Source organism: Triturus cristatus, chromosome 5_2, assembly GCF_964204655.1.
Source record: "Triturus cristatus chromosome 5_2, aTriCri1.1, whole genome shotgun sequence".
Lineage (NCBI taxonomy): Eukaryota > Metazoa > Chordata > Amphibia > Caudata > Salamandridae > Triturus > Triturus cristatus.
Window position 1 is genome coordinate 1070988927 of NC_140588.1, and position 18814 is coordinate 1071007740.

At 45.5% G+C, this 18814-nt stretch overlaps 1 protein-coding gene across 4 annotated transcripts in view; it reads left to right on the plus strand.

Annotated features, from left to right (window-relative positions):
- Nucleotides 1–18814, plus strand: part of DLG3 (discs large MAGUK scaffold protein 3) — a 1834707-nt gene that overhangs the window by 274961 nt on the left and 1540932 nt on the right. For all 4 annotated transcript variants that reach the window (XM_085608387.1, XM_085608388.1, XM_085608389.1 and 1 more), the window contains exon 3: nt 17555–17703. In XM_085608387.1, coding sequence (XP_085464513.1) covers nt 17555–17703 — 149 coding nt within the window. The remainder of the gene's footprint in view (nt 1–17554; nt 17704–18814) is intronic.

Below are 18814 nucleotides of genomic sequence, written 5' to 3' on the forward strand. Positions count from 1 at the left end.
CCACACAGTGTTTAGCAAAAACAAGTCTATTTATTACTACACAATATCACTATCACATATATATATCTCCTATCCAGAGATATCAACACAATACACAAGAATACTTCAAATGCAGCTATTGCTCAAAAGCAGGGGGAGCGACAAACCCAGCTAGAACTTGAAGTCATAAGAACTAAGGCTAAAATTAACGGGTTTTATAATAAATCAGTGGCGGATTCATTCCAAACCCATGTCAGAGATAACTATGAATATGGAGAGACCACACAGAAACACCTGGCACTTCGCCTAAGACAAAGGGCAGCGGCAAATAATGTTTCGAGACTAAAGGGAAGGATGGGGAAATGGCTACAGAACTCCCAGATATACTCAAAATATTTGTAGATTTCTATGGGGATTTGTATAGGGCTAGGGACGAAACTCCAACGACAGCATACACGGGAACTGATGCAATTTCCCCTGTTATTCAGGAGCTAGAGGAAGACATCTCAATTAACAAGGTTATCGAGGCACTTCAGGCGATGGCCTCTGGTAAGGCGGCAGGCCCTGACGGGATCCCGATCGAAATCTATAAGGCTCTACAGATAGAGCTAGTCCCTCTTTTACTAGACTTGTTCTTGGCCGTACAGCAGAAGGGGATCCCGCCTCAATCTTTGCAGGAGACTAATATTGTTATTTTCCTGAAGAAGGGAAAAGTGGCAGAGGATCCAGCTTCATACAGACCGATCTCTCTGATAAACGCAGATGAAAAATTATATTCTAAGATCATTGCGATCAGACTAGCAAGAATGATCTCCTCTCTGGTGAGCCCATGGCAACACAGCTTCCTTCCAGGGAGAGGGACTATGGATCATGTCCGACGAGTAATATCTTTATTTGATATAGCGGAAGCTTCAGGGGAACAGATGTCCCTAATTCTTCTTGACGCACAAAACGCTTTTGACCAGGTCGAATGGGCATACCTATGGGGTAATTTAAGAATTAATGGATTTGGACAGCGTATATTAACTGCCTTAAGGGATATGTATGTACAATCCTATGCTAGAATACAATTGATGGGTAGGGAGTCTGAAAGGATCCCGATCGCTCGTGGAACAAGACAGGGCTGCCCCTGCTCTCCAATCCTTTTTGCACTTTATATAAATCCACTAATTAGATCAATTTTACATGATCAGGCAATTAAACCAATAGTGGTCAGGAGATTTAACACCAAAGTGCTAGCTTATGCTGACGATATAGCAGTCGTCACCCCTGACCCATTGGGAGCAATAAAAAGGATCAAAGCCCTGGCCTTGGAATTCGGTAGGCAATCGGGGTATGGCCTGAATACCGACAAGACTAAGATTGTCTGCACTAAAACTGCTCCATGTCAGGACCCACGAAAGACGGAGGCTGCTACATATCTTGGGATAAATATCTCTGCAGATGTTGGATCCATATGGGATATCAACTCGGTTCCTCTCATAGAGAAGATATGTGGAGAACTAAAAAGAATAGATCATTTACATCTGTCCATTATAGGAAGAGGCAATGTGCTTAAAATGATAATGTTTCCTAAGGTCTTTTATTTATTTCGTTGCATTCCGCTGGAACCCTCAAATGCTCTCTTCAAGAAATTAGACAGGATTTTCTCACAATTTATTTGGGGCTATGAGAAGATCAGGAGATCAATGAAATTAATGACTTTACCACAAAGACTGATGGGGGCTGGCCGTTCCCAACCTATTATATTACTACTGGGCCATAACGCTGCAGCAAATGGCCATATTGTTTAAATCTAATACAGGGGCAGAAACAATCCCGGGAGGTCAGGAAAGTGAAGTCCCTCCTTCCATTTTTGAGCAAGCCATAGGAGGTGCAGCACCAGGGGTCTTACTGAGGCAGCTGGAGAGTAGCTACTACAAGAAAGCCCGCTTTAAGCCCCTTAGAGCAGCCTGGAACGTTTGGCATAAGGTGTGTAAGATTCTAGAAATTCCCAAATTCCAGAGATACCTGTTATTGTGGCGATCACCAGTCTTTCTGGCCCCACTCTATGATAAAACAGGTAAAACCTGGGAACAGGCTGGAATCAGTAATTTAGGAGATGTTATTGATTTGAATGGAGTTATGTCATTTGTAGAACTTCAGGAACGATACAGTGTGGACTCCAGATCACTCTTTAAGTATGCTCAGCTTAGGGAGGCAATTAGACCTGTTGTATTACAGTTCACCAATATGGCTCGAATCCCATTGTTAGAGTGTATTGTGTATAAGCAGCCTCAAATCAAAGATCTATATTCCATCTTGATAAGTGCTAACTCTGATGACATAGTCAGGACCGAAAGTCCTTGGGCAGGCAAACTGGAGAATCAGGCTGTTGATTTAAGTAGATCCGCCAACTTAAAAGCCCAACATTTTAAAACAGTATTTAGCTTATATTTTACACCGGCAAAATTGTTTGTATGGGGAAAAAGGGAAAATGATCATTGCCCAAGGTGTGGACAGGGACCCGCAGATATGGTCCATATGTTTTCCGATTGCACCAAACTAGATGCATTGGAAGTGAACAGGGGATCAAAACCTTTTTGTACCAATCTTTAGGGCGGGTTGCTCCTCTAACATCAACCATGATGCTACTTGGCTATGATGAGACCTTACAGATGGAACTGACTCAAGTATGTTTTTGTTTCATGGTAACAGCAATATTTTGTATAATGATTGTATCAAAATGGAAGAATGTGGACCTTCTGACATACCAGGCTTGGCATGCCAGACTCTTTCATGTATTTAATTTGGAGTTGGATCTGTATAAATGTAAAGGTCGGAGAGCGAAGATAAGGGGTAGTCAAGTTTGGGGACCACTGATGGATCAGTAGAAAATATGGTATCTTGGTGTATTTTCCCTCTTTGTAATGAGTATGATACTCGGCTAAAATTGGCCTTCTCCCTTCTCGTTCTTTTTTTTTTCTCCCTTTTTAAGATCTTGGTATGGTATATTTTGCAAGGTTTTACTTGGTCGGAATGATATATGTATGGAAAAATTTGCATCGTTATTCTCTGTTTCTTTTTCTGGATTAATTGAAATTACTGCTTTTCTGACAAATAATTAAAAAATAAATAAAAAAATGTATTAAAAAAAAAAAGAATACTTCAAATGCAATCACTTAAGTAACACAAAATACAGTGGTCTCCAGTGGGAGACCAAACCATATATTAAGAAAGTGGAATGCAAACTGCAAAGGAGAATGGGACTTGGACCAGAAGACCAGGGGACACAAGGAACCACCCAAGGTAAGTACCCAGGAACCACACTGAGGCTGTATGCAGAGTGGGAACACAGCACTGTGCCCAATAGAAGTCAATAGATAAAGCGCGGTTGCAGTTTTGAAGAAGAAGGACCCTTTCCAGAGGACCCGAAGAAACCCATTGGAAGACAGAAGGTTGAAGAGCCATCCCACCCGTGGATGCCACGGGAACCAGGTTACCCTCACCAGGAAAGCCAGGTGCATAGGGGTGAAGTGACGTTGGAACCTGCTGTAGACAACAATGGAAGACTTAATAGAAAATGCCTCTGGAGAAGACTGTGAAGGAGTTCGGTAGAATCCAAGGGTGTATTCTGGAAGTGAAGAACCTGCAAGCAGAGGGGACAACTCGGAGGTGACCAGGAGACACGGAGACACAATGCCCACTGATGTCAGGAGGTTCTTAAGAGTCGACGGTGACTTTGTCGTTGCAGCTGTGCGGACCAGGCGATGCTGAGGAAGACCAGGACCAGTGCATGACCTGTCCCACATTAGATGTCATTGACTAGGTGGTTGGAGTCTGGCGAGAGCACCAACAAGCCTTGGTAGCTGCAACTGGTGTGTCAGACAAAAAAGGAGCAATGTTGGGACCAGCAAGGTCCTAGGGACTCACCAACAACAGGAGAGCCAGAGCAGGCCCCGACCAAGCAGAGAAGCCACTGAAGCATAAGAAGACCCCCAGGAGGACCCACTGGCCGAATGCACAGGAGTTGCAAGAGGACCTTGAGCAGCTCACCCGAGATGAAGGCCCACGGTGCAAAGGATGTCCTGTTGCTGGGGCAGCCATGCGCTCCACAAGTCTATTAACATAACATAACAGATGCTTGGGGCTGGAGTTTCTTGTAGCCCATATATCTCTGGAGTGCAAAGCCAACAAGCCTTGGCAACGGCAAGTCAACGTTGTGCACAGGGGTTTTGGTCCCAGTGGTTCTGATGAGAGATACTGGCCTCATACCTGCAGAGAGGACTGATCATGCCTCGGCGGAGTTGCAGAACCACCACTTGTATTGTTGAGCCTTGGGAAGTCTGAAGGACCCCAGGAGCAGCAGACCGGTCAGCTTCATTGTGTTGCCTGCAGATGCAGGGGAGTGACTCCTTCCCACCAAGGGAGATTATTTTGGGTGTCCTTGATGTCCACTGGTTTGTTTAAGAACCTGGAAGAGGAACAGACACAGATGACGTAGAAGACTTGAAGAACAGTTAGACCAGGAGCAGCAGGAGTCTTCCTTGGTGCAGTCTCAGTTCCAGTTGAAGTCCAAGTGCTCAGATGGTTGAAGAGTGACGTAGTTTCAGAGTTGAGTCTTGCCCCATAATGAATCTAAGGAACCACCCGGAGGTAAGTCTTTAAATAACCTAAGGAAAAGGTTAGAATAACTCTGGAGTCCCTCCCAGATGAGGGGCTGGACAGAGGGTGGGATACTACCATGTCCTTTGTCCAGTTTCCCACCAGAGCGAGAGCCAAGGTCCTCTGAAATGGTGTTAACTGGAGGAAGTAAGGAGGGAACCAAATGTGCCCCTCAAAGCAGTCTGGTGGCGCTGGCAAGCACCACCACACCAGCCCAGCACAATAAGCCCTGTCTCGGAAGCATATGGCCATGTCTGAACTGGGGTGGCAGAGTGGGCTAAAGAACGGTGATGGATCAAACCCGGATCTGTTGACTGGGTGTGAGTGTGTGATTGGTAATGATGCTCCGTCCATCACCACCCCCTTTTGTACCGCTTTGTTCGCCATAAGTTGGCAGGGTATGCTCAGACGTGAGTCCCTTGCTCACTTTGCCACTGGATTCAAGCAAGCCTGGCTGAAGACGGCTGAAATGCCAGAAACCGGTCCTAGGAAGCTTGTTTCCAGTCCAGGGAAGGCATGGCTTGGCAGTTCGGGCTGGACTGTTCCCATGAGGCACAGGGTCAGACTGATTTGCATAGGGCCATGTCTGAACTGGGGTGGCAGAGTGGGCTAAAGAACGGTGATGGATCAAACCCGGATCTGTTGACTGGGTGTGAGTGTGTGATTGGTTCTGATGCTCCATCCATCACCACCCCCTTTTGTACCGCTTTGTTCGCCATAAGTTGGCAGGGTATGCTCAGACGTGAGTCCCTTGCTCACTTTGCCACTGGATTCAAGCAAGCCTGGCTGAAGACGGCTGAAATGCCAGAAATCGGTCCTAGGAAGCTTGTTTCCAGTCCAGGGAAGGCATGGATTGGCAGTTCGGCCTGGACTGTTCCCATGAGGCACAGTGTCAGACTGATTTGCATATGGCCATGTCTGGCCTGGGGTGGCAGAGTGGGCTAAAGAACGGTGATGGATCAAACCCGGATCTGTTGACTGGGTGTGAGTGTGTGATTGGTTCTGATGCTCCGTCCATCACCACCCCCTTTTGTACCACTTTGTTCGCCATAAGTTGGCAGGGTATGCTCAGACGTGAGTCCCTTGCTCACTTTGCCACTGGATTCAAGCAAGCCTGGCTGAAGATGGCTGAAATGCCAGAAACCGGTCCTAGGAAGCTTGTTTCCAGTCCAGGGAAAGCATGGCTTGGCAGTTCGGGCTGGACTGTTCCCATGAGGCACAGGGTCAGACTGATTTGCATATGGCCATGTCTGAATTGGGGTGGCAGAGTGGGCTAAAGAACGGTGATGGATTAAACCCGGATTTGTTGACTGGGTGTGAGTGTGTGATTGGTTCTGATGCTCGGTCCATCACCACCCCCTTTTGTACCGCTTTGTTCGCCATAAGTTGGCAGGGTATGCTCAGACGTGAGTCCCTTGCTCACTTTGCCACTGGATTCAAGCAAGCCTGGCTGAAGACGGCTGAAATGCCAGAAACCGGCCCTAGGAAGCTTGTTTCCAGTCCAGGGTAGGCATGGCTTGGCAGTTCGGGCTGGACTGTTCCCATGAGGCACAGGGTCAGACTGATTTGCATATGGCCATGTCTGAACTGGGGTGGCAGAGTGGGCTAAAGAACGGTGATGGATCAAACCCGGATCTGTTGACTGGGTGTGAGTGTGTGATTGGTTCTGATGCTCCGTCCATCACCACACCCTTTTGTATCGCTCTGTCTCGGAAGTAGTCACACTTCTCTGTGACAGGAAACCTATTATTCTGTCTTCCCCTGCCGCGAGCTTAGTTCAGCAGTAGGAGAACAGAATTGTGTCTGTGGTCGGCAGCTGCACTAGCTTGCTGTCCGACCCTGAAAGGCTGTTACCGGGAGTACAGGGGGGTCCCCTAAGAAGTACCCCAGTACATGGGATCATACTTCCAACACTGGAATCGGTGTTGGGGTATGATTCCAACATGTTGATGCCAAACATGACTGGGTTCGGTGCAGCCACGATATAGTTAGACACCTCATAATGACTGATGTCCACTATATGTATTAAATTGTTTGACTGCACTAACTAAGCGTGGAGAATTGACTCCGAGGTTTGTAGGAGTGTCCTGCTTATGCAGGGGCACCCTCAGACTTATAACTAAGCACACTGCCATCAGGACCGAAGAGTCTGCTATGAGGTGACTTATTGGTTTTAGTGCAGTGACTTTAGATATAAGGACACTTATATCTGTGCAGGGGCACCCTCACACTTATAACCAAGCACCCGGCCCTCAGGACAGAAGAGCCTGCCATGGGGTGACTCACAGGTTTTAGGTGCAGCAACCTCAGATATAAGGAAACATATTTTTAATGTAAGTGGTGCTAGCACCAACTCACACAGGCTGCAGTTACAGGCCTGTAGTCACAATGTAAGTGGACTCCCATGGGTGGCATAATACATGCTTCAGCCCATGGAGACCCCTGGTGTACCTATGCCCTGGGTACCATAGTGCCATATACTAGGGCCTTATAATGGTACACCAGTAGCCAATTTTGGAGGTACCAAAGTACGCACCATTATCAATTTAGGGGAGAAAGCACAGTAGTTTCTGGGGTCCTGATTAGCAGGATCCCAGCAGAATAGGTCAAAAACACACTGACACCAGGCAACAGGTGGGGGTGACCATGAAAGCAGATCCTACTTTCCTACACTGCCCAACTTAAGCAAAGCCTCATACTTAATGCCCTTCCATGCCTCCACATTCCAAACCTTTCAGTGAAGGTGCTGTGACAACAATTTATGTTATAGCTTTGGACAGTTGTGGTTAGCTTTGCTTAGTCTGTGGGCACTAGACCTTTGTTTTAACTGAAAATGATAACTTAGTTCACAGGATCTATGGAAAACAGCTTTTAATCCGTTTTCTGTTCCTTCAAGGCATGTCAAGAGCTGGTTCTGGAAGAAGTGACAAGAGATGGTCCCTAAAGAACTGACAAGAGATGGTCCTTTTAGATGCGACAATTTATGGCACACGAAGACGTGAGAAGAGGAGGTCCCTGAAGTTGGATCAAGAAATTGTCCATGAAGGCATGACAAGAGATGGTCCCTGAAGATGCCACAAGAGATGGTCCATTGAGATGTGACAAAAGATGGTTTCTGAAAAGGCGACAAGTGATGGTCCTAGAAGACATGACAAGAGATGGTCCATGAAGACATGACAAGAGATGGTCTGTGAAGCCATGACAAGAGATGGTCTGTGAAGCCATGACAAGAGATGGTCTGTGAAGACACAAGAAGAGATGGTCCATGAAGACATGGTAAGAGAAGGTTCCTGAAGACATAGCAAGAGGTAGTCCTTTAAGACGTGAGAAGAGGTGATCTTTGAAGAGGTGACTGGAGATGACCCCTGAAGACGCAACAAGAGATGGTCCCTGAAGATGTGGCAAGTGATGGTCCTTGAAGATGCGATAAGTGATGGTCCCTGAAGATGCTCAAGAGATGGTCCCTGAAGATGCACAAGAGATGGTCCCTGAAGATGGGACAAGTGATGGTCCCTGAAGATGCAACAAGTGATCGTCCCTGAAGATGCACAAGAGATGGTTGCTGAAGATGCGACGAGGGATGATCCATGATCAACAGCTGTCATGCTGCCATTTTCAGTTTGAACTGCAGAGACGCCTTAGAGCCGTGCCTTTAGTCCAGCTTACAAGAGACGATGGCTGCTGTTACTCTGCATCTTTCATGGGACACAAAGACTGTTCTTTAACTCTTCTTTGAAGCTGGTGACACTATTATCCCAGGACTTAAGTGAGAGTAGGTGGACAGGAAGAAATACTACGGTACTAAACACTGGCTAGGACCAGTCGAAGAAAACAACGCGGCCTCTGTGACTCTGAATAACATTCTTGTCTCTTATTGTCTTTCACCGACTTATTTGAATTATTTTGCTATTGTAATTTATGATGTAGAAATAAATAATATAAATCTGAACAGCCGAAGAGTGCCCTCCCTTGTGATCCTTTACTAGCTCAAGAACTGCTTCTTTTGAAGGGATCTCGTCCTTCGTCTACCCCCAAACAGGGGTGAATGTCTTTCAGAACTTGCTCTTCAGCTGATGGAGTCAAAATGTCAGAAGGTTAATCAGTGGCTTTAACACTACACCCCTTCTTTCCACCTGGCTTTGCAAACGCCGGGCTCACGTTGATATGATTCAATTAAAGATGGCGGCCAGTCCTCAGCGATAGGTTTAACCCCAGTGACTCTCCCTCCTGCATCAGTGAGGGGGCGCAGTGTCCGCTTCATTATGTTTCTTTCCACAGCGCTCCACGCAGGCTAACTGGGCTCACGGGGAAAGTGCGTGGTTCAATGACATCCTGGGCAAAGTGTCACTTCCGGGGGGCAGTTCAGACGCCCATGACGGCGTGGTTACCACATGCCACGGTTAGATGTGCAGCTCTACGTCTCCTCTTCACAGGGGCGTAACAAAGGCCCCCGCAGCCCCCGCGGTGCGGGGGGGCCCCCACGTCTAGGGGGCCCCCTCAGCACAATGCAGACTGGCTTGACTCTGGGACCAAATAAATATTAACTCGCACGGTTCGCCTCGGAAGAGTCTCCGAGGCAGAGGAGCATTTTAATCATGATAATGTCCTACAGCCCATGCACCGCAAAGGGCTGCAGGCCATTTTTAAAACAGGCCCTCAGCCTCAGAGACAGAGGCTGGTCTCAGAGTTCCGCACTCACGGTCACATTTAGTGTGCCGCCAGCGCGCCATCAACCATTGCTCTGCAGGGTGGGGCAGTATGGGTCACGTGCGCACTGCGTAGACGTCAGCAAGAGCCATCTGCGCCTGCTCCCGTGGACACTACCGAAGTAGGCCTCTCGACATCTTGCCAGCCGTTCCCAGGTATTCATTTCATGATAAGTTTCAGGAGGCAGACTGTAGATGCGGGTGGCAGCGCGTGGCAAACTCAGCTGTAATTATCTGGCCTGATTGGGAAGTCAAGGAGTGCGCCCTTGACGTGTGATCACTGAATAATCACAGGTGCGGAGGTGGTCGAACTCCCTTTTCCTAACACCTCCGCTCCCATCCTAGACACTGCAGCTTCTTGAGGTTTTTTGTTTTTTTCATTTTCTGTATTCGATTTTTCATTTTCATTAAGGTTCCTCTCGCCTCACACTTGTTTGCTGATCCTTATCGCATTTACTTGCTTCGTGCTCTGTGAAACTTTTTTCAAGTATTTAATTTCGCCTTTCCGAGCAGTTTTCTATTGTGCCAGAACAAACATGAGAGAAGGTCTATACTTTCTGTCCTGCTGCGCGTCGATACTGTCCTACAATCATGATCTATCTAATCATAGCTGCCAAGGTTTCAGATTGCTATGTGTGACATTTCCATAATTTCATTGGAATTATGAGTGATATTTCAACGACTATGAGTGACACTTTATCACGAGCAAAATCAAGCAATGAAGACTAGGGAAACAGTCTCTCTCCACCCATCACCCTCTGTCTCTTGTATTACTCCTTTCTCTCCACTCATTTCACCCTCTCCCTTTTCTCCGCACTTCCTCCGGTTGCGCCATTTTACCCTTATCTATCTCTCTCCTTCACTCTCCCAAGTCTTGATGACTCCTGTTCATATTTAGAGCTACTGACTCTTTTAGTCTGAAAGACTCTTATTTAATGTTTACTTCCTACATTGCTCTTTATCCTGTGTAACACCTTGTTACAGTTCTAACTTATTAACCTACATGATGTTGCATTTTGGGACTATTGATACTACTGGCTAAAACAAAGTATGAAAAGACGATGGTCACTTTAAAGCTAAAACAACTGAAGTAGCTCAGCTGGTTTGTGTGAGAGGCTGACTGAGCTCTTTCCCGTAAGGTGCATCTGTGGCAAAACATGTCTCACATGAGCACACCGAGGCCTGTTCTATCTACATCTTTGGAAAGAATGGTTTATAGTGCAGCTTGTCTAATGTTTTGCAGTGAGAGACCCGTGTAGCGAATCATGTTCTACGGAGGGCATGACTGATGAGAACGCTTCCAATCACTAATAGTTTACTTAACGTGGATTCTGTGCTTCAGTGGTGGTTAACTCACAACACTTCCATACTCTCATTTATACTGCACTGTCTACGTGTCACTAAGCGACGACCTCAGGACCTCGAGCTGTGCAAATGAAAGCCCCTCTTATCATTCCGCCACCATGACCAGGCCCTTGGACCGATCTGGGCCTGACACTCTGCACCAGGCACTGACATGCCCGAAGGGCACAGAGGCCTTCTGGGATGGCAGTGATAGCAACATATGCATACAAAAGACACACAGAATAGGCAGCCCAAGCTTCACAAACACAGAAGAGCAGCAAAAGTAGCGGAGGTGGAGTAAGCTTCATTCCTAGTCCCATACAGTAAAGCAAAATAGACAGCGGCAGTGAAATACACACACACACACACACACACACACACGCACGCACGCACGCACGCACACACACACAAAGCCTCCTTTTCATACAGAGCTACTGAAAAGCCATTATCAGTCCAAGTGTCTCAAGAATGCAGTGAAATTATACGTCATAAAAAGCCGGGCCTATATGGCGATATGCTCACCTGGCACCATCGAGCCTTGTAAAAAACCCAAACAGTTGTTGTTAAGTGATATCACAGCATCTCGTGGCAAGAACACTCTTGCTAGCATTCTGGCTCTATGCACGGGCAGCAGGCCATTATTAAAACAGCCCTCGGCCTCAGAGACAGAGGCTGGGCTCACGCGGCTGCAGTGTCGCACGTTCACATTTAGTGCGCCGCCTGCGCGACACCACGCATTGCTCTGCAGTGTGGGTCATGTGCATAGAGTAAACTACGCATGTCAGCAACAGTCATCTGCGCCTGCTCCCGTGGACACCACCAAAGCAGCCTGCAAGCAACTGTTAGGTCACGTCTCCTTCCATTTCCTCAGGTAAAAATCCTTTCTCTAGTCATTAAAATATTTCCATTACACCGGAGCCACATAGTCAGAAATTCAAATTTGGTGCTATGGCACATATTACTGATATGCAAGTAAACGTACAAATCGTATACTTTGAAAATTGTCACTGAATAGAATTGCATATTTAAAAAAAATGCTTTGAGAAAAAACACCACAAATAAAAAACTTTAATGTATATATTTCTAAACAGCACATGAATATAGTTATCTCTTTCTGTTGTATTACACAATTTGACACAATAAGTATTTTTGAAAAATGCCGGAATATAGAGCTACACTCGTTAGTGCTTCATTCATAATGCATGTGCAAAAACAACAGTTGATGGACAGAATGCAGAACGATGTCATACATTCACCCCAGTACAGAGATCTGGGCCTAAATCCATCGTTTTTTTGCTCACCATGCCATTCCAGTTTGAACCCAGCCATATGCAAATCAGTCTTGACCCTGTGCCTCATGGGAACATTCCAGCCCGAACTGCCAAGCCAGGTCCTCCCTGGACTGGAAACAAGCATCCTAGGACCGGTTTTGGGGTTTCACCCCTCTTCAGCCAGGATAGCTTGATTCCAGTGGCATGGAGAGCACGGTACCCACGTCTGGGCATACCCGTCCCACTCGGGGTGACAAATGCAAAAGAACAGTTGATGGACAGAATGCAGAACAATGTCATACATTCACCCCAGTACAGCGATCTGGGCCTAAATCCATCGTATTTTTGCTCCCCATGCCATCCCAGTTTGAACCCATTCATAATGCAAGCATCATGTCAGTCTGGCATGCAGCTCCGCGTGGCACCTTGCGCTCACTGAAAGCAACCCCCTATTTACATGTTGAATAAAAAACAATTTGAACCTTTAACTAACCCTACACAGAAAGATTGTCCTTTAAGACCTATCAACTGCCTTGGTAAATGTTGGCTCGAAATCCAGGCTTGATCTAGGTGTTGCCAAAGGCAAAGATAGACAGTGCTATGGAAATTTCCAGATGTTTATTGCGCTTTTGTTTTCCTTAGTATCTGGGTAATCGTCCATTCATCAGGGTTATTTTGGCTGCACTGTGAACAGCATGAAATGGTCAGGTAACCTTTGCTTGGAAAAAAATGTAAACGTCTTCCAATAGGCTGGATTATATGAGGCGTACTAAAGGTCCTATAAGATTTGATGCATACAATTCTGAATATCGAGAGAGTGTATTCTTTAGGGTTTGCTTGACCGTGCAGTGTTTCTTTTTTGTGGTCAGTTGTAGCTTTCAGTTTCATTTTACTTTATTTTTGTATGTACTGACTCTTTTTATTTAAGTTAAATTACTTAATGTGCATTGAAAGTATGTTTGGGACACTCATGCCATTGATTTTTCTAATTTCTGAGTGCATTAATATTGATTTTACAAAACATACAAAAAAGGAACAAGTAGGGTAATAGCGCCAGCCAAAAGAGGACATTTGATGCTCAACAGGTCTAAGGGTTAGATTGTAGAAGGGTGCTGTTTTTAACTTGCAAAGATTTACATAGTGCCCAATTATTTCCATTTGCGATGCTTGCAAAGTTTCCCATTGCAATCCAACAAAGTTTGTCTCTACATAGTGTGATAATTTCTACTGCATAGCAATATATTTTTTCACTTTCAACAAGGCTAGCCAGGATGAAAAATGTGTCTGCGAGTTTACCTTTTGCAGAGTTTTTCTATGTGTAATGACATTGCAAAGGGAAAGATACAGGCCACAATCTCCAAAGGTTTTTGCTATGACTTAATTTTGTAGTACTCCTGGCTAATGCTTGAATTCTGTGAGGAAGGCAGGAGTAAGTTAGGAACAGTCTTCCTTAATTCTACAATTCATAAGTAAGATAGGAGTTCTATATGTGTAAGTCTCACCTACTCACAGCAAATCTTTTGTGAATTGGCTCATGGAGCTCAACTCACATATGGCCTGATTCACAAAAGGTTTGATATTGGTAGGTATGATGTATTCTTGCAGTACTCCTGGCTTACTTTCAAGTTTCATTAATAAACCAGGAAAACTCTTGGCTTACTTCTGGAATTCAGTCCCAAGAATACACCCCATTCTCTGGTGCCCTCTTACACCATCAGAGCCCATTGCCTCTAATACCCCCTAAAGCCCTACCCACCCTACAAAGGCTGACCTGGTCCTGCACTCACCTCCTAATAGCTGATGGTGAATCGAAGCAGATTTGTCCATAGAAGGGAGGCTCCAGATGCCGTTTTGGTCCAGGTTATTCCCAGTTCACGTGTTAATTCACATTCTAGAGGCCAGTACTCAGAACAGCAGGACTCAGGTCTGGATATACTGTCTGGAATCTCTCTTTCTGGCTGGATAGTATCCTGACATCTCAATCCAGACCACCTGTAAGGGGGCTTAATGTTTCCTTTCATTTTAACCCGTTAATTTTCTCTGCACCAGTTTTGGCGACACCTTGAATTGGCTTACCCTGAGTGCCTACCCGACGACCCATGACTGCTGCATATTCTGCTTTTATAACCATAGTGAGAAATACCACTTTAGCTTTCAGAAGAGATTGCTAAATATTTTAATCTTGAAGAGAAATATTAGTGCTCTCCTACTGTGGCTCTTTTTTAGCAGGAACTCAAAATAGACAAAGTAAGAGTGGATGAAGTGTTACCTCAATTTATGGTACCATGCCCCCCTTCAGGCTTGAAGAGAAGAGAAGAGTAACAAGCTATTTACCTATACTATTATGATTTCAGAGAGGTTTTCGAAGCCTACAATCATGATTGTGATCCTGGCTTGAAATGCCTTCATAATTGCATACAAATGACTTTTGCCCCCTTAAAGAATCTATCTATCTGAAAATTCCTCTGCATGTCTAAAGACGTGTACTCCTGCCCTGATGGCTCTACTGTACTGTTGTCTGGATCCCTAATGCTGATTTTTTTCTCATAGGTGAGCACAGATCATGTGGGTACGCCATGACACAGGTCTGTCTCACGGTATGCAGTCTTGTTGGACCAGGAGGGGCACCCAAAGTGCTATCCTTATAGTGGTGGAAGGCTACAGCCTTCGCCAGGTGTTAAGCAGCACAAGCGCAGTGGTGGCAGCATACTGTGTAGTGAACAGTAGTAGTGAACAGATAGTTTTTACCCTGTCACTGGATTGAGCCCAACAGGCTCACTCACTTTAAAGTTCCACTGCTATGTGCTGACTCACCCTTGGCCTACTTCAGGTAGATGTTCAGTGCTGTGCAGTAGCAGTGACTCTCGCTAGATGTGTGTATGCCTGGGAAGGGTACAGTACAGGGATTTTTATATGCTGCTGCCTGCTGTACTTATTATTGTTTTAACAGTGACTTTGAAATATCTTCACCTTCATGCACAAACCAAAGGGGCATTGGTGACTAAACTGGTTTGATTTTTGTGTGCTGCTGCTTTCTGGACTTATTATTGTTTTAACAGTGATTTTGAAATATCTGCACCTTCATGCACAAACCAAAGGGGCATTGGTTGACTAAACTGGTTTGATTTTTGTATGCTGCTGCCTGCTGGACTTATTATTGTTTTAACAGTGACTTTGAAATATCTGCACCTTCATGCACAAACCAAAGGGGCATTGGTTGACCAAACTGGTTTGATTTGTGTATGCTGCTGCCTGCTGGACGTAATATTGTTTTAACAGAGACTTTGAAATATCTGCACCTTCATGCACAAACCAAAGGGGCATTTGTTGACCAAACTGGTTTGATTTTTGTATGCTGCTGCCTGCTGGACTTGTTATTGTTTTAACAGGGACTTTGACATATCTGCACCTTCATGCACAAACCAAAGGGGCATTGGTTGACCAATCTGGTTTGATTTTTGTATGCTGCTGCCTGCTGTACTTATTACTGTTTTAACTGTGACTTTGAAATAGCTGCACCTTCATTCACAAACCAAAGGGCCATAGTCTGATTAAACTGGTTAGATTTGATTTGTGTATGCTGCTGGGCTTGTTATTGTTTGACCAGTCACTTTGAAATATTTGCGCTTTCATACACAAACCAAAGGGAGGATTGTTTGACCAACCTGGCTTCATTTCTGCACACTGCTGGATTTGTTTACATCACGTACTTTGAAAGTGTTTTCACCTTGATGCAAGAAGAAAGGGGGATTGCTTTACAAAACATGCTTGAGTTTTGTATATTGCTGGATTGCTGATTCTTTTAATATGCACTTTGAAAGTATTTGCACTTTTTTCTTTGCTTCACCAGCTACAGTTAGTATAGATTCTGTCATTAGGTACTTGCTAATATGGTTTGTTTTTATCCTACATGATGCTTTATTGATGGTGTTGTTTGCACTTGTCTATCAATGTGCACTTGAAATTGTGTAATTAGCTTTGTTTACAATACAGAAATGATAAATACAGACACACATCTGCATCAATGTTCTGAAGCATCCAAGCAGTTTTCATCCTCAGCCTTGTGTGCCAGCCTGTTTCTGCCCTGCTTACTACTAAAGCCCTGATGGTAGCTATTGAAATTGCATCCTCAGTTCACTTTAAATACTATAGAGTGGTTAATATCATACAAAATCCCAGACAGACGCAAGTGTGTGGCATGCAGATAATTCACACCAGTTTATTTTGGGAGACATCCATTACCACGCAGGCATTGCTTCGCAATGCCTTTACATCACGGGTATTACAACGCAATGTGTTACAACGACTTGCGCTGGATGGCGCTCTAACCTAAGGAATAGTATGATTTACGATTCCATCACCTTCCCTACTGTACGTAGACTGGTGTTGGAATAGTAAATCATACTATTCCTAAGTCCAGTGCCCTCCAGCACAAGTCGTTGTAACAGCTGGCGTTGTAAAAACTGCGATGTAACATACCGCAATAATTTTGATCGCGTTGTAACATCACATATTCATTTATTTCTCTTGGAGCTGGCAGGATACTGGGTTATATCCTGTGTAGCGCTCATGTATATTTTCAGTCGAGTCTGTTAAATGGCAGATTTGGGTTTGTCTTTCAGAGTTTCAAGTCATTTACCATCAATGTCAATTCTAATTCAGACCCTATGTAGTTGTTCTTCAGCGATAGGCAGTTCCTCAAACAATAGGACCGCTCCTTGGCATTGCTCTGATTCCTGAGCTAAATAATCTGCTCTTGACAATAATGTTGCAAATGGCGTAGCTTATATGTTAAGAGTGTTTCTTACTTTCTTATTCGAACTTTGAGTATGTGAATATAGAGGCATTTAATTAAAGGTTTCAATTCAAAATGTACCAGATTTTTGAGCGGTGGGGAAAAGTGGTGGGCGGTGGGTGGGGGGCCCCCTCCATGTACTTTGCAGGGGGGCCCCCTCAGGTTTCGTTACGCCACTGCCTCTTCAGCGTGTTTCACTGCAGGAACAGTAGTATCTCTGGGCTGTAAAGTTATTGATTATGGTGTGCACTCATGCTCCCCTAGAGGGCGCCATTGTCAGTGCATTGAAATGACGCGTCTTTCAGTTAGCATCTATTCTAGAAGGACATGTGCCCTCTGGTGGGTTCAATCCTTGTCAATTGATTGAAACTGGAAACCCTAATTGTACATGAAAAATACATTCCTGCTCATCTTACTGAGAGTAGCTTCCAATGCAGGGTCTGCCCTGAGGAGGGAGACAAGGAGTACTTCTGGGTGAAGGGTCATGGCACAGGGGAAGACCCAAGCCTGTTTGCAAATGCACAGATCTCCTGCTGCTGTTTGTTTTAAGGACATTGATGAAATGAAATGAGGATTTCTAACACCCGTGGGTGTCTAGGCGCTGACTCCCAGAGGGTGGACCAAGGTAAAGATGGAACCAGACATCAAAGGAGGGCAGAAGAGTAGAGGGCAGTAATGAGCTGATGGTTAAAGAGCCACGTTTAACCCTTGTAAGGACTGTGACGAGGAAGAGGGAACCTGTGATTATGGGGTTTTGTGGTAATGTATCCAACATGCACACTCAAGTTAACCGGAGCATGTCCTTGTTTTTGCAGAGATTCAGGAATTTTACCAGCAGAGCCTCCTCTACACCGTCCAGCAGAATGACGTCCTGGGTCCAGAAAGCGAGATCACAGAAAAGCACCCTGACCCTGTGGAGTGCGTGTCCATGGACTCGAACAACAACCTCACCCGCGACTCTGAGGTATGTGAAGAGTGGAGTGAGTACACGGCACACTGCACACCCTCCTGTACACGCCACCACAGGCCTCCACCCATGCTGCCATTCGATTGGCATGGGGGACACCCCTGGGAAGCCAAGATACTCCCTGGAGTGATAGTAGCGCTATAGAAATAGATTTTTACATTACATTACATTACATCTTCTACATTCCAGCGGCCACGCTGGCATGTGGCACGGCGTCTTCCCTGCCCTGTCACCGTCTGACACTCACCACAGACCCCCAACCACTGCTCTCCAATTCTATCCACTCCCCATGGGAGGCTTTAGGGAGGCGCAACGAGGAGAAATATCCTTATTTCTCCTCCTTCTATGTGTGCTACATTCTGCAGCGCACATAGAAAGAGGAAAACACCTCTTGTGATTGTTTTTGTGCAGGAAGGTGTACAATAACCTACTACGCAGACACCTTTGCACCATGGCGCACGGGTGCCTGCATTGCCCATTGTGCACCATAGATATGGTGCATTCGTGCCCTTTTCTTTCGACGCACGGCAGCGCAGCACGATTCCTTGCGCACTGCCCTGTGCCAAACTCTCCTAAACGAGGCCCTCAGGGCTAAAGAAAGAAAGTTTGTTGCCATGCGTTTGGGAGCACCGGTGACGGGAATGCTTTTAAAGCTTCCCTGTGGGCACTTCCTGTTAAATGTGAAAGTTAGTTTTGTTTCTGTTGACGCTTCATTGATACGTTCGTGATATACGCATATTTGGCTGTCGTGATGGCCTTGTGGGTGTCCATTATGTGTATTCAGCATTTTTTTAACCTGTTTCCTTCATTTTTGCTCCAGTGTTACCAGCTCTAGATTGAACCCGTCTTTAGTGGATTTGTGAATAGGTGTTTGTGTTCCTGAGTTGTATGAGGGTCTGCTTCTCCAGGATGTTAGGTATGTTGTGGTGAAGAGCTCGGTTTGGGGGTCTATGTGCTAGTCAGACCCTTGGCTTCTCTAGGTAGCTTTAGACTTAAGTGACAGAGCCCCCCCAGAGTGTGAGGGGCTCTAGAGGATGTCACGTGCTACTATAATTTAAAGGTGATGTTGCATACCTGTGCCCGAATCATCTTTGGAGTGTGTAGTATT